Below are 16,482 nucleotides of genomic sequence, written 5' to 3' on the forward strand. Positions count from 1 at the left end.
TTAGTAGACATCGAATTTAAGTTCAAATTTATAATTGAGATATTTTCTCTTGTTGTAATAAATGCTTAAGTATATTAATCTTGATTAAGCATGCCCAATCCTTAATTAATCCATAATTAAATATAAAGTTATGCATCCCAATGATTTTATGGAACATAATTTTGAAGAACATAAAAATACCATTTTCAAATGTGTGTAGTTGCATGTAGTTTTTGGCCAAGGGTGTAAGTAATATTTTTAAAGCATTTCCAAATTTTGGATGTTCAAATGCTACTTGAAAGTATTTCAATTGCCTATTAGAATCAAGAGATCAAGGATATGAGTGCAATGTGGTCAACATTTGTACGGAATATCTTTCAACTGCTCCAAGGCAATCTACGAAACAAGTGGCACATAGATGCATTAAAAACTTAGCAAGGTTTTCCAATGGGTTAAACATGGTCTTACATGGGAGGATAAATTAGTAATTTAGAGGAATTCTATCATTTATGTCTCTATTGGTGCTAAATTCTAATCTACAAAGATAAAAAAATGACCCTTTAGGATAAAATTTGTTTAGCTAAATAAATGCTGGGTTATTAATACCCATATATGAATTCAAATAAATACAAGAAATTAGGAATTGTGGTTACTGCACAATAGATTTTTCGAGACTTACTAGCACCAGCCATTGCTAATGTTTATAGACCTAATCTTTATATGCATGTCTCAACAAACAAATCTAAGTAATAGAATCACAAAGGCAAACATGTTTAGGTTTGTAATAAATGGAATCATAACTTGTATTTAAAATAAGCTTCAATGAAATGGTTGTCAAATCATTCTTCATCACAAGAACTTGAAGTTTATATTGATATTTGAATGTAAGATTCTCTTGCATTGATTGAAAGTTTAACATCATTAAAAAGCTGTAGATTGCAGAAGGTAAAGGTGTTTCCCGTCCTCAAACATCTTGTTTCCTATTTCTCATAAAAATCCCACTTTCTTGCTTCTGGATATCCCTTGCCTTAATCATTTTTGTGATGAATTCCTTGTCCTAAACCCATTAGTTTCACAACAATCCTTGGCACAAACTAGGATGCAGTCTTCATCAATGACACCCTGAAGAGAAAAAAACCGAGTTTTATGATGAGTGGCTTAATAGAATCTTCATAAATTCAAGCACCCAAGAATTGCATAAATATTTATACATATAACTTTCAGCTTGATGAACATAAAAATAAAGTAGGAAAAAGGAAGAGATTTACCTGTATGTTTGAAAAAAGATGATTTGCAAAGTTCCACTTCAATATCCCAATTGTTCTTTGATGTCACTTAAAGCCACGCAAAGTATAATATCTCCATTTCAATTGAACTTTTGAATGACTTGAACCTTTGTTGTTCCTGGATATGATGGTATGCAAGTAAAAAAGAACCTACAATAGTTAAGACACATTATAGCAGAAATGGTGATCAACCCCCTCTTGAGCCAGAATATTTTGTTTACAAAAGAAAAAAGAAAAGGAAATATTCAAGATATAGTAAAGCTCTACCGTTTGGAGATTACTTTTGCTATAGGTGCAGCAAGAATTGAAAATCTTATCTTTTTTAACTCTTTCCCCCTATCTCTCTGGTTGTCGTTTTGTGGTTTGCACAGTGCATCAAAGTCATAAAACTGAGAGAACACAAATTCGATCCCTGTCAAGATCTACGCCCCATCGTATAGATCATATTCAGTCTCCCTTGGACGTTCAAAATATATCAGTCTTTGCAACTGATAAGTATCAAGATTTACACCCATAGTTGTGGTGGCAATTGCCATTATATATCACATATTATCTACAAGGTTATGTCTTATATGCATCAGCATAATTTCAATAGTTTTTCTGATTTCCTCCTCTTTACATGCACCGGGATCAGAATATATGCTTGATCTAAATTGCATCAACAGGATTCGATGAACAAAGCTGTTCAAAGCAGTCTTTGCCGATATATGAATTCCCATGTGTTCTACAGTTAAGAAGCAAGGATGTCCATGCAACATTGGTCGGTAGAAGTGGCATGCTACAGAGAAGATCAGTGGCCTCTTTCAATTGACCAGAGCGACCAAAAAGGTCTACAATGCAACTATAATGCTCGGCACTTTGCTTAATACCATAGTCTTTTGCCATTGATTTAAATAATTGAAGACCATCCTCCATGTGGGCAGTATGGCTGCAAGTGGCAAGAATGTTTAAGAAGATGGTCTCATTTGGCAGTACACCATATTGCTCCATGTCTTGCAAACATTGCCTTACCAACATAAAATCACCATGCTGAGCAAATCCTCCAATCAATGCTCCCCATGCTACGACGTTGCTATTTGTTACCTTATTCATCACCACTTGATGTGCCTCATATAAGTTCCCACATTTGGCATACATGTCAACAATACTGCTTCCCATAGCTACATCTTCCTCAATGTTGCCTTTTATGATTAGATCATGGACCAATCTACCCCCATCTACGGCTCCTGTACTACCACATGCTCTCAAAATGCATGAAAAAATTGCTTTGTTAGGAGCAAGATTATTCTCTAGCATATTTTTAAACAGTTCAAGAGCACTATCATTAAGCCCATGCTCAACATATCCAGCAATCATAACATCCCACGATACTACATTCCGCTTCAGCCATTCATCAAATACTTTGCGCGCCTCTTTCAGATCTCCACACTTTACATACATGTCGAGTAAGGCATTTCCTAAAGCCTCATCCAATTCAATCCCACTTTGAAGAATCTTCTTATGTACAAGCCGTCCTTGTCCTATGGCTTGAATATCACCACAGGCAGTGAGAATACTGACAAAGATGACCTTATCAGGCTTTATCTGAGAGTGGTGTATATTCTCAAACACTTCGAGAGCCAAAAAACCATAGCCATGCTGGACATATCCTCCAATCATTGTACCCCAACTCACCGCATCTTTATTCAACATATTCGCAAACACTTCAGATGCCTCGTGCAAACTTCCACATTTAGAAAACATATCAATTAGGGCATTTCCAATTACTACATCAATATCAAGGCCACTCCTTATTATCTCATCATGTATCCATCTCCCCTCTATAATGGATCCAATGCTGCCACATGCTTTTAAAGTGCAGGAAAGCACAAATTTATCTGCCTTTACATGTTTTCTTTGCATCTCACTAAACAACTCGAGGGCAAACGCACCTTCTTCATGCAATGCATAACCTGCAATGAGAGCCCCCCATGAAACAGCATCAGGATTCAATAGCCTTCTGAAAACACAATTTGATTCTTCTAAGCTCCCACATTTCCCATACATATCAATAAGGCTGCTAGCAACCATCATATCTGTACATGAATCACTTTTGATGATCTGATCATGTATTTCCTGACCCAATTCTATGGTTTCTAGGCTACCACATGCTTTAAGAGCGGATAAAAAGGTAGCTTTGTTTGGTTTGACATCATTCTCTTGCATTTTCTCGAAGAATTCAAGTGCAAGGACAGCCTCTCCATGTTGGGCATACCCTCCTATCAAGGCACCCCAGGATACAATATCTCGCGAAGGTAAGCAATCAAACATTTTCCTTGCTTCATGAAGCTTACCACATTTTGCATACATATCCAAAACTGAGCTTCCAACTGGCATATCTATTTGTAGTCCACTTGTAATGATTTGATGATGCAAAAGCATGCCCCAGTCTAGAGCTTCCATGTTACCACATGCTTTTAAGACGAATAAGAATGTCACTTTACTTGCCACAATACCCTCTTGTTGCATTTGATCAAAGAGTTTAAGAGCCAAAGTATTATGACCATGTTGAACATGCCCTGCTATTAGGGCCCCCCATGAAACTACATTTCGCTCTTGTAGCCTCTGAAAAACACACAGTGCATCATCAAGACATCCATATTTTGCATACATATCTATGAGGGAGCTTCCAATCAAGATATCAGACTCAAAATTACATCTTAAAATGTGATCGTGTATACTTCTCTCACAATGTATAATTGTACAATTAATATTAGTACTACTAATACCACTACAATTGCTACATGCTTTTATAACCACTATAAGAGTGATTTTAGTGGGTTTCAAGCCCTCTGAAATCATTCTGACGAAAAATTCTAGGGCAAGAAGGCATTGGCTTTGTCTCACACATCCTGCGATCATTGTACCCCAAGCAACAGCATCTCGATTTGACCACCCATCGAAAACACGCCTTGAATCGTCGAAATTTCCGCATTTGGCATACATATCAATGAGACCATTACCCAATACATCGTCATTTTCAAGCTCTTTTCGAATTATTTGAATGTGAACGAGTCTCCCTTGTCTCTCTTCTTTCAAATTCCCACATGCTTTCAATAAACAAGATAATATGTAGTTGTCTGGATCAAAACCTTCTTCTCTCATTTTACAACCCAATTGAAGGGCTCTCTCGGCCTCACCAGATTTCACATGCATTGAAATAATGGCATTCCATGTGAACAAAGAAGGTTTTGCGACCTCAGCAAACACATTATCAGCCTCTATTAAGCACCCACATGATCCGAACAGACGGATGAGATGGTCACCGAAACAGGAAACAGAGAGAAGGCCACTTTTACTGATTAGCAAATATAGTCTTCGAATTACTGAGATCTCAAGGTTCTGAGCCGATGCTCGAAGAAGGCTATATATGGTCTCTCTGTGAATTGATAATCCTTGCTTTTGTCTTAGCTCTAAGCTTAGAAGAGCATTGTTAAGCTCGTCACGTTTCCATGCTTTCTTCACATTCACATTGTGAAGAACCGAGGACATCCTTAGGATACCATGTCAAAGCAGTTGAATGTAGATAGGACCCTTTTCCAATCATCCATTTGTTGACTGATTTTATCATAAATTTAAGCTTATAAAAGCAGTTTTTTTTTCTACTGAGCAAGCTCAGTATAGAAATCAAGGTTTAAATCAAGCAACAGGTAGATTAAAATGGAATGTAAAAACGAACCCATTCCGCATAATATCAATCAATACGACAGCGACTAAAAAATGGAATTCTTTTTAACAAGAATCCATTCTCTGACTGAGATATTTGGTACCGATCTGGTTATATATATAAAATATAAAGAAATTAAGGCTGTAAATCAAGAAAGAGAGTGTGATTTAAGTTAAGTTTATGGGGATTGAATGAATGGAAACAAAGTATGGAAAGGAATTTGGTAACCCATTTGGTGTTTCCATTTGCAATCAGTCATCTAATTGGAGAGTTCTGTCTGGTTTTGCTCAATGATTTGGGATGTAAAAGAAAAAAAAGAAAAAAAAGACCTGCCCCTAACCTAATTGCCAAGCAGCAGCAATAAAATAAATAAATACCTTTTCACTAAAGAGTAGGTATGTATGTGTGTATGTGTGTATGGATGGATCTTAGAATGAGAAACTTCATGGTTTCTTAAGGAATGAATACATGGATGGCCTTGTGTCGAGAAGAGATTTTCGGCGTTTCTTTTACTCTTCGGTTTCTTCGGTTTCTTCACTCCTCGGACTTCTTTGGGCGAAATATGTACAATCCATCCATCACTCTTCCACTGTTTGACCCGCCTTTTTATTCTGTAAGGCGAGATTGCGGTTGCGGGTACACTTTCCATGGTCCCCCTTTTGTCCGGAACTACCCCAAGGAAAAGAAAACCGAGACGTATTGAAACCTTGCCCATAACCATGCACGGCATCTATATCTTCTCGGTCCCTCTCTCCCTTCGACTCTGTCCATCACGATTTTCGCTCCTTCGATGCGTTCGTCTTCGAATGTTTCTCCATCAGCCCCATCGTATGTTATGGACCAGCTTAAAGCCCGGTGGATAATATACTCTTTGATGCATGACATTGCTTATGTTTTCAAAAACACAAAAGGGCTACACTTGACATCTCTTGGAGGGGTATTTTTCTTACTTGATGGTCAAACAAAGCGTGTCTAAATAATTTTCCCCTTCATGTATTGAATTTTGTGACTTTGGAACAATTCTTAGACACTATGCTTTACTTTGTAAGGTTACGTCGCCATGCCTAAGTGACTCGAGAGTCGAGACCATAATCTTGTGCCATGCATTCCCTCGCATCCATGTTTTGATCGAAGTTCATGTAGATGATGGAGATATTCTTGGAGATAAGTGAAGATGAAGAAGAAGGTCTCGAAGCACTTGATCAAGAACCATGGCAAGCTTATGCAATATTCAAGACAAATTTTGAAGCTCGCATAACCGTTGTGTAAGTTAGTATTGTTATTGAGGTTTATGCATCAATTGCTTTCATTCGAAAATTTTAATTCATTGTTCTTGCTCGCAAGATCAAAAATCTTATCGAGCTTGTTTGTATTTAAGCTATACCTAACCTTATATTTATCATATGCAAACATACATACATACTTATAACGAATGTGTGTGTATGGGCTAGAGACATATATATTGGAATAGGTATATGGAATAGCTTCAACATGTTTGAGCAATGGTGTGCAATGTGCATATACATGGGCGTTACATATGGATGTTTTCTATGTTTCTAAGCATTGGGTGTGACACATATGCATGAACTTGGCTCCACATGTTTGTGTTATGAAGATTGGTCGCATTATATATAATATATATGGGAACTTTACATACATATATGGGCATTGGGCAAGGCAAACATGTATGTACAAAATACGAGTCACATTATATTTGGGTTAGGCATTACATATATTGGCATTGGGCACATACATATGATATCCACACCAAGTCAACTATGTGCAAACTTTCAATTAAAAATACTCAAAGAATGATCAAAGAACAAGAAAGATGCTTGATATTCCCTATATGTAAATACTCATATGTGTTTCCTCTCTAAGAAAAATGCCCAGGATATTTTCCACAGTGTCAGGCTCGTAGAGTCACGTTAGGATCCTCTACTAAATCGGAATATGTAATACCTGTCCTCGCTACTAAAGAAGAATTCAACTTCTTCAAGCTTTCAAAGAGGAGGGTTATCCAGCTTAATTGTCATGGTGATGGAAAATCAATCAAAGTTTATTGGGATCTCTAGTTCTACTCTATAGATTCGGATATATAGTAATGCATCACCATCTATGCAACTATAGACGGAACGTAATATATTCACACTTAGGCAAAACTACTCTCAATTTGTTCATTGAGCACTCCATTATATAACCATTTTGCTTATTTACATATGCGTAGTATCAATGGTTACATCTCTTCAATGAAAATATTCCTAGTAAAATGAATAATTGATTTTACATATCTTCATGGTAATAGACTAAGAAATCAAATTATAATACAAGCAATATCATATAACACGTTCTTTTGATCGTTTTTTTGATTGATCAAAAAATATCCATGGTGTCTTCCAGAATTAACAATTTCTTAAATTGTTCCAATTCATGACCATTTTCATACATTGATATGTAAAGTATAGTTTTGGGGAGCAAGTCAACCTCAATTGAATATGAGAACTAGACTCTTCCCAACCAAGATTGTATTAAATTCTTCAAAGTAGCAATAATATTTATACATCAAAATGCAAAAATAGAGTTTTGGGGAGAAAGTTAACCTCGATGGAACATGAGAATTGAAAACGACATAGCTAGAGATGAGGAGGAGCTTCAGTAACGCATAAGGAGGATCAATCACATTTAGTTTTCATACAAGAAAAGTGTCACGATACATTTGTAGAATACAAAAAGAAACTATGATATGGTGTAAATCCATGTATGTGAAAAATGAACTAGTGTTTGCATGAAAGATAGCCTAAGTCCATTATGAACTAACCTTTTCCCGTACAAGCAAGTGAAACATAATCTTCGAGCATCAAGTGATTATGTTGCTTAATGATTATAATCTTCAAAATGAAAAATTCATGAATTTGATCCTTTTGTGAATTTGGTGCTTCGTGAATCTAATCAAGAATGTTTGTGATCCATGTAGAGGACGCCAAATTTATAAAAGTGGAAGCAAGTGTATAACATTATAGCCTATAGGTATGCAATTCTTATACTAGATAGTAGATACATACACAGTGTGTAGAGTAGATAGAAAAATATCTTTTTAATGTTAAGGGGAGATTGTTACGATCTACGAGATTAGGTCTAGCCCATGGTGATGATCATACTTGGGTTCTCTCTAGTTTATGACTTTCAAGTGACAATGAGATGTTTTATTATCCTATTTGGAGGCGAGATGTAACCTATGCAACCAAAGTAAATATTTGTATGTGATGTGCGAAGTTGATCAAGTGGCTTGTGATGTTCAAGGAATTCATATATGAATGTTTTAATGGAGAGTGCACATAGTGGTTGAGAGGAATGTATCTAGAGACATGTAAATGTTGAAAATGTGAGGGGAGGAAAGCCCGAGAGTTACAGAAGTTGGAATGTGGCATGTTGCAATTTGCAATGTAGAGCAAACTTGTTTGGTACAAAATATGTATAGGTGATGATATCATTGATGGTGCCATGTCTCCCTATCTCATATAGAAGAGAAGGGAATGGGTGGTTTATACATCCAAAGGCAAAGATCATGTTGTAGTTTAGTGCAACATATGCAATATAATCTATGAAGGATGAGCATCCACATATATCCCCAAGATGTGATACAACGACATTGGAAAAAAAACTTTCTTTGTAATTAGACTTGAGGCATCCTCTAACCTTAGCAAACACATTGTTGTGAGTGCATGTTAGGTATCCAAGCATACCAATTATTCAATTGATGTTTTTGAACATCATCCAATCGATTGGCCAAAGCTTGTTTTTTATTTTTCAAAACAAATTATCCTTCCATTAGTTATAAAGAAAGGTCATAACGGTTACATCATACAAAGTATTTTTTCCCAAGCCCGTTTTGTGTAGACAACAGTTGAGGAAACAAATCTATGTACTCCAACATAGAGAGAACAATTCATCAATTACAATCTATTCCCTAGACACATTGCAAGGTATCCATATCCATAAGCAACAACGAAAGTAGCTCTATTCGGAAACAAACCCTTTCAGGTCATAGTTATGAGCCATTCAATACTTCTTCAACCTATACATCTCAGCTTTGAAGGCGATCAACTACGTTCTTTGGTTTTTCAAGAGAACCACTTTCCACATTTGTGGATGTAAAGTCAACAACTATCTTCCTCTTTCCCCATCGACCATCTTGCCGGATTACCACCAAAATCCTGTACATACAACAACAAATTAAGTCAAGTTTCCTCCTCTCCTCATGAGCTTATTCTTCGCCCCCCACACCATCATCACTCGTCCTTATCAAAAAACATAAAAACTGCTCCGTTAAGTCCTCATCAACCATCTCGCCGAATACACCAAATTCATGTACATAAACAATAAAATGTGTCTAAATTCCTCATCTCCTCATGAGAATGTGCTTCGACCTCCACACCATCATCACTCATCCTTATCCAAAACATAAATTCTACTTCATTAAGTTCACATAATCCATCTCGCCAAATACCACCAAAATCCTGCACATACAACAATACATGAGTCTTTTTTCCTCATCCCCTCATGAGGACCAAAGCTTGTTTTTTCAATTGAATATATTTAGTTGAAACAAGTGGTTTGGCAAAATTGTAGGGTAAGATATCAAACAAATAACCTTATGTTTAGCAAATATCACTTATATTTGCTTGTATTATTGTAACACTAGACAGATGTTTGAAAACCTTCAATATAAATAATCGCGAAGAGTTTCTAAGATATTTAAAAATCAGTAATTTGTGGGTATATAGCCCTTATTTTCCCCTTTTTGCATCTATCCTTTTTAAGACTATTTGATTACTTTGTGGTATCATGTGAATCACATGTTTACATACAATATCACACACGCTCTTCTTCTTACTTATACAACAAGGGATGCACGCAAGATTGTGGATAAGAATATAGTCATGGAGACATCAGATTTATACATACATATCTAAATAGACACAAGTACAAGCATTGTGAGTCACTTGTTTACATACAATATCACATGCACTCTTCTTCTTACCTATACAATAAAGGATGCACCCAAGATTATGGATAAGAATATCGTCATAGAGACATTAGATTTATATATCATGATAATAATAATCTCAAAACCATGTCAAATCCTCAATTTCTTTACATCCTCTTTTGACATGGGGGATACATCATTCCGTAGGTATGTGCATCGATGCATAAAATCTAATAGTATAGTGCAAATATCCTCATGCATATAGGTAATCTTACAACAAAGAAGCCAATTATAATTCATTAACAGTTGCACCTCAACACATCTTGGAGAGAACCAACTAGCTGTAGATTTGAGTGGTGATGTATGAGTAGGAGGCCTTCTCGTTGTGCAAAATTGATGGGAAGTTCTAGATAAGAATTCATGGGGTTAAGTGTTACATGTAAATGTGGATTAATTGGTCATATATTGAGGTAATTTTTGTGGTGTTAAACATTTAGGCTTAATTAAAAGAACCCTATTAATGTATGATTGTTCAAATGTCCATACTACAATGTTCTTTACAATAAGTGAAGTATATGTGCTAATTACTTGGATTAAAGCAAACATTATTTATTGATTTGGCGGCATAGTTTTGCTAGCTCTAAAACTTTCTTGAATCATATGACCGATCAAGTTACCGAAGTTTGCTTCAATGTTTATAAACACTTCATTGATAAGGTTTGACCATATTCTTAACATGGATGCCGACTCTTCTAAGTTAATAGGCATATTGCATAGTAAAACACATATACAAATATATGCTTCGATTTTGTTAAGAAATACATAGACATTTCGTTCGTAGAGTTTGGTAATGTTGTTTACATGAATATTGGCTCTTCTATGTTAATAGGCACATTACATTCTGACACACGAATAAATACGAGCATACACAGATATACACATAGAGAACACTTGTAACTGGTTCAATAATGCTTGTTTTCGGTATATGATAAGAGATTCAAGAACCTAAGTTAAAGTTTATCATATCAACGCAATCATATCCACATCCAAATATAAAGAAAAAAACCATACAATACCCAATTATGTAAAGTTACATAGGTTTTAGTTTTTGGAAGCACAGTAGCTAATTTGAACATGGACAACAAACTAATCACATTGGTTACCGGAATAATCATCATGACAATGTAGGCATGTCTTAAATAGAGAGAATAATAGATCAACATTCTCTACAAAAATACCGATTATGTAAACTTACATAAGTTTTAGTTTTTGGAAGCACAATAACTAATTTGAACATGGACAACAAACTAATCACATTGGTTACCAGGATAATCATCATGACAATGTAGGCATGACTTAAAATATATCAACATTCTCTTTTCCCCATGTGCAATGTCGTCCACCTCACTCCAATCTTTATGGTTCCTTTAAATCAACAGTATATCTCGATGTTTGAAGTAAAAAACACATGCCACTTTCCCCATTTATAGAATGTCTTGTTACATTCATGTATCCTACTAGATTAAAAACATATTGTTGTTTGTGACATAATGATTAACAATAACATATTTTGTTCTTGCATTTGGTGTTTATAAAGTACATTTTGGAACTTCAAAAGTTCAAGATGACCATCATGCAAATTCATGAATCATCAAATAGCAAGGGCTATTGTGAATGCAACTTGTGCCTAAGCATGTGCTTCTACTTGATAACATGTCCTTGCATGTAATTGAGTACTACCATGCAAGCTACAAGACATTGATATTACTTTAAATATAACTTTTCGTATTGTTTGTTATTGCGACCAAGTTTTTTGTAGAATGTTGGTCGGAGGTCCTTTCTCTTCATATGTACGTATCTTTTAGTTGTTTTTTGAGCAGGCCACATAGGTGCAAGCATATGATAGAGTGAATCATGTTTAGAAGCTTCTAAGGCAATAAACACCTTTTGTCACCTAATTATATATTTACCGATTCCTTAGAAATTCTCCCAAAATTGTCACATTTCTTCATGTGTGTATGCTTGTAGAGCTTTAAAGATCTTCAATTTAGAAAGACACGTGTTTGTGAGCTACTCGCGTCCTTATTGAAATTTCCGTAGAGGCCATGAACTCTCTTGTTATGTGAATTAACTATATCTACATGCCAATTTGCAACCCCTTACAAGTAGTTATGTGCTCTTGGGGGGTAGAAAATGTCCCAACGTTCCTTTTGATTAGCATAATGTTTCCATGTCAAGAAAGCATGCCTAATGGCTACATGTGGTTGGGGCACACTTTGCATCTTGTTATATACTCAAAGGATCAAAGAGCCCACAAAAGAGATGTTTTTGGTGCCAAGTGCTTGCAAATACAACCATAGGGAGATAATTATAATGGGGTGTAGTGATTTGATGTTCAAGAATTTTACTAATATAAAAGTGCGCATGATGATTGTGAGAGGAATGTGTGTGGCGAGTGGACCATATTGACAATGTGTGGAAAGAAAACTCAAATGGGAAGTGAACGTTAAGCATCTACTCCATAACCCTTTCCATACCCAGTAAATGTGAAGTAATCCAGTCTAAAGAACTAGGAGTTGTATAATAATTTGTGGCTCGAGTTGAATAAACTTCTTAAGGAAGAAATTTTGGACATTTTCAAATTCTTTCCAAGGATACTTAAGGATGCTACCAACTCATACTTTTACCCCATCCAAAAGCATCAATGTTACCAATATGTCAAGGAGGTATTTGAGAACCTTACATTTCATTGGTCCACCATTCCATATGTTCTCCAATGTGTAGTAATCTCATGTTCCTACTTCTAATAAGTGGGTAGCACATTCATTTCATTTATGATTCAATAGAACCTCAAGTCCAAAATATTTGAAGCTTTTCTACATATTTTTAAGTGACTCATTGTTATACATAATGCATATTTTTTCCTTACTTTGAGTCTTTGCAAATGTAACATTTGTTTTCGAGCTATTAACACTTTGTTTCCAATCCCTACTAAAATTTTCAAAGACATCCATAATCTTTTAGGCATCTTCTAAAGTATTTTGAAAAGCATCACATCATCTATATGTAACAAAAGCACAATGATCACATCCCTAATGATATCTTCTTCCATGCTTTCTTGCTTTGCAAACTCGTTGACCATTTGTTCTAATTCATCAATGCATAAACCAAAGAGAAGCAATGAAGGTGTCTATCCTTGTTAAATAACAATGGTGCTAGTGAAAGAATTTGATATTCCATTTCCTATACGTACATGGTATATCATCTTCCCATAGATACATGAAATTTCATGAATATATTAACTTTCCTCCAAAGATGTTAACATACCAAAAGCTTTCTAGAAGTCTATGAAACAACAAGACAATATGTTAACTTTCAAAAGGCTTTCGTACATTAGCACTCAAAGAGAGATAATGTGATTAATGTTGTTATGGTGTTTTCAAATACCAACTTGTTTGTAACTCCTCTTACCATTTGTATCTTCTCATGCACATAACTTTGCTTCCACTCTCCGCTATACATCAAAATTGTTGTTAAGATATCAAGCTCAATTGTCCAACATGTGTGATGTCACACGTAATGGATGCATATAAATGCTTCACCTGTCAAACTTGTGCGTGAACACATGTTAGAGACATGTTCTAATGTAAGCATGAAAGTTAAGAAACATATAAGAAAATAAATAGACTAAGAGAGAAAGAAGGATGGTTATCCACACAAAAACCCGTGAGTGAAGGGTTCAAGATGAAACTGAGCCTTGAACGACGTCCCATACCACCACTATGGGCTTCGAGTTGTACCTACACGTTCACCATAATATCACAATCTAGACATTGTAGAATAAGCGAGAGCCCAATATACATAATCAAATAATGCCCCTAATGAGGATAGGTAGGTCTCATATTTTTAGTCAGACACAAACCCAAGGTCCCTAGACAAGTTCGCACTTGGTCCTTAAGGGTTGTCTCAATCCCTAGGATTAACTTCTTTACATTCTCAGGTAACTCTTACTTCTTATACCTCACGTGTAGAAAACTACAATACAAACTACCGTGGGATAAGTGATGGTTATGCCCATAGCATCAAACTAGTAGGTGCACAAGGGCATTGAAATCCTCTCACATACTCTCTTATTAGTCGTTTATCACAATGTTGTAACTAATAGTATGGCGTGACTACATAGCTTGTGTGTGGAGGAGCTCCACCACATTTTGGGTGTTGGAAATATCAAAATAAGTCAACAAGAATAGAAGGAAAATTGTCATTAGGAAGATGAACCAAGAAATGGGTAGCTCTATCCCTAATGAGAAGTTTGACCATGACAACTTCATATCACAACAATGACACTGAGAACACAATCATAGATACCTAGACGTCCTTTGTATACACTCAATATGGCAATTGTTGCCATGAAAGAGGAAGAAGATCAAAAGGCATGATATATGGTGGCAACAAACAATCAGCTACGACATTAAAGCAATAGAGAGAGAGAGAGAGAGAGAGAGAGAGAGAGAGAGAGAGAGAGAGAGAGAGAGAGAACTTTGAAAGGAAGTGATTTTCAATGGCAAATTTGTCAAAACAAACCAAAATGTCGATATGAGCCCAACAATATGAATGTTGATTGTCGTAAAAAGAAAACGCGTGCCATTAACAACTAGCAAAGCAATAATTATGTTCCCAATTGTGATCACAATGACTACAAACACATGTCAAATTATTAAGCCCAATGCGTAATCCTCATTAGTAAAGAATGCGCCCATGTGTGAAGGGCAATGATAATACATCATCTTTCTATCATTTGAATGCTCATATAAGTTCTTACAATGGATATACATATCCATAAGAGTTTAGTTACTATAATTCTAAACATGTTTCCCCTTTGTTCGATGCAAATTTGCTTTCTCTTTGGCATAGAGAAATTGTCAATTAACTTCCCATATTCTTCCATTTCTTTAAATAAGCCTTTTGTATGCATGTGGATACTTTTGATGGTTTCCCTTATATTTATTTACATCTAATTTCATAAGGTACTTAGAGATGTGATGTCATTCTTTATCAAACCTTCTTTTCCTTGAGCTACATTTGTTAGTAGTATAGCAGTACCAAGCATATACTTAACCAAAAAGGATTTCATCATCTTTCATGAAACTTCTCATTTGCCTTCTAGTGTTGCCACCTTTTGTAACATATCCTTGACCATCTTATCGTACATATGTACTCTTTTAAAATCTATGCACAAATATGATTGTTTTGCGATATGGTTTAACTTCATATACCCAAATCATTCAATAAATTTAAGATCAATATATAAAGTTCTACGGTCCAATTTTAGAGTCCTTTGCTCGGGTGAAACTTTATTATTTGATCTAAGATACCTTTTTAGAATAATATATAGTCAATCAAACTATTTTTGTCATGTTTATGCCATGTAAAATAATTGGTATCATTCCATAAAGACGTACTATTTGAATAAACATTCAGGTATTATTGCATGTTTCTAGAAGTATCTTTCCATTGATCATGATGTTTTTCCATCCATAGAAGAGAGATTATACCTGTACGTAGTACGTACCCATTGAAACCCTTGAGATTGTGGCATACAAGATCGTTATGCATCATGTTGCAACATACTTGTGCATGCATTCATTTCATCAAAGATAATAACCTACCACCTAGCTTTGAAGCAAAAACGTCCCATTCTAAATTCACAAATGGTTGGTCTCTATGTAAACAAGTATAAACATTGGAAGCATAGAAATTGGGGGGGGGGGGGGGGGGGGGGGGGGGAGAATTGATGTGGTGAAAGCTTAAAAAATGATGGTGAGAGAATTGATGGTGTGTGAGGTAGGTTGTTGAGGGGTGGAGTGTTCAACTTGCCTATTGGTGATTCAACACATCCCGTTACCCCTTGTAGGGAGGAGAGTAGAGAGTAGATGAGAGAGAATGGAGCGGAGGAGAGACTCTCTGACGATTCGCCCTCTACATGCCTAAGATAAGATACCTTACAATCTCTCAGTCGTTGTCTTTGTCTCTCTCTCTTGGTAAAAGCATACAATTATAGTAATTGTATATAAAATCCACTTGTTGCAACTTAGTCTCTTCTACCTACCTACATAGGAAGAGGGACATCATGTAAAGCGAATAGAAAACCTGAACATGCACTTGAGGAAATGATCCGCACATGCGCTAACATCCAGAAATTCCACATAAGGATGCCTTTCAACTTCTTCATATAGGCTTTCATCCCATGTCTACCATCATTAAGGGAAGCATTACGCATATCCCAACTATGTTGTTGTCCCCAATATCGTAAAAATATGGAGCAATATCTCCATCCAATCCTTTGGACTATTTCAAAAATACCGAGGAAAAGCCCATTGTTGGGGCCGTTAAAGAACGTGAGGTTGGACATTTAATGAACCTATGTGTATTGATTGTCCTCCAAAGGAATCTGAATCTCTCTCTTATAAGGTTGGACATTTAATGAACCTATGTGTATTGATTGTCCTCCAAAGGAATCTGAA

At 35.8% G+C, this 16,482-nt stretch overlaps 1 protein-coding gene across 3 annotated transcripts; it reads right to left on the bottom strand.

Annotated features, from left to right (window-relative positions):
• Positions 1-757: 757 nt before the first annotated feature.
• LOC147857936 (pentatricopeptide repeat-containing protein At3g09040, mitochondrial-like) lies at positions 758-4,905 on the bottom strand. 3 transcript variants are annotated; one of them, XM_087327146.1, is made up of 3 exons: positions 1,533-4,905; positions 1,248-1,415; positions 758-1,085 (listed from the first exon to the last, which is right to left on the bottom strand). In XM_087327146.1, exon 1 carries the CDS (start codon positions 4,794-4,796, stop codon positions 1,914-1,916), a length of 2,883 nt encoding a protein of 960 aa, XP_087183272.1. In that variant the 5' UTR covers positions 4,797-4,905; the 3' UTR covers positions 758-1,085; positions 1,248-1,415; positions 1,533-1,913. The 3 variants fall into 3 exon arrangements, with proteins under 3 accessions (XP_087183272.1, XP_087183271.1, XP_087183270.1); XM_087327145.1 differs by having other exon boundaries at positions 758-1,101; XM_087327144.1 differs by having other exon boundaries at positions 758-1,147.
• Positions 4,906-16,482: the final 11,577 nt, after the last annotated feature.

This window comes from Azolla caroliniana, unplaced genomic scaffold (assembly GCF_043228905.1).
Source record: "Azolla caroliniana isolate FFs.n. ecotype wild unplaced genomic scaffold, voAzoCaro1.0.p SCAF_11, whole genome shotgun sequence".
Taxonomy (NCBI): Eukaryota; Viridiplantae; Streptophyta; class Polypodiopsida; order Salviniales; family Salviniaceae; genus Azolla; species Azolla caroliniana.

Bases quoted from the DNA above. Each gene is read 5' to 3' on its own strand.
- LOC147857936 (XM_087327146.1), bottom strand. From the start codon at position 4,796: ATGTCCTCGGTTCTTCACAATGTGAATGTGAAGAAAGCATGGAAACGT.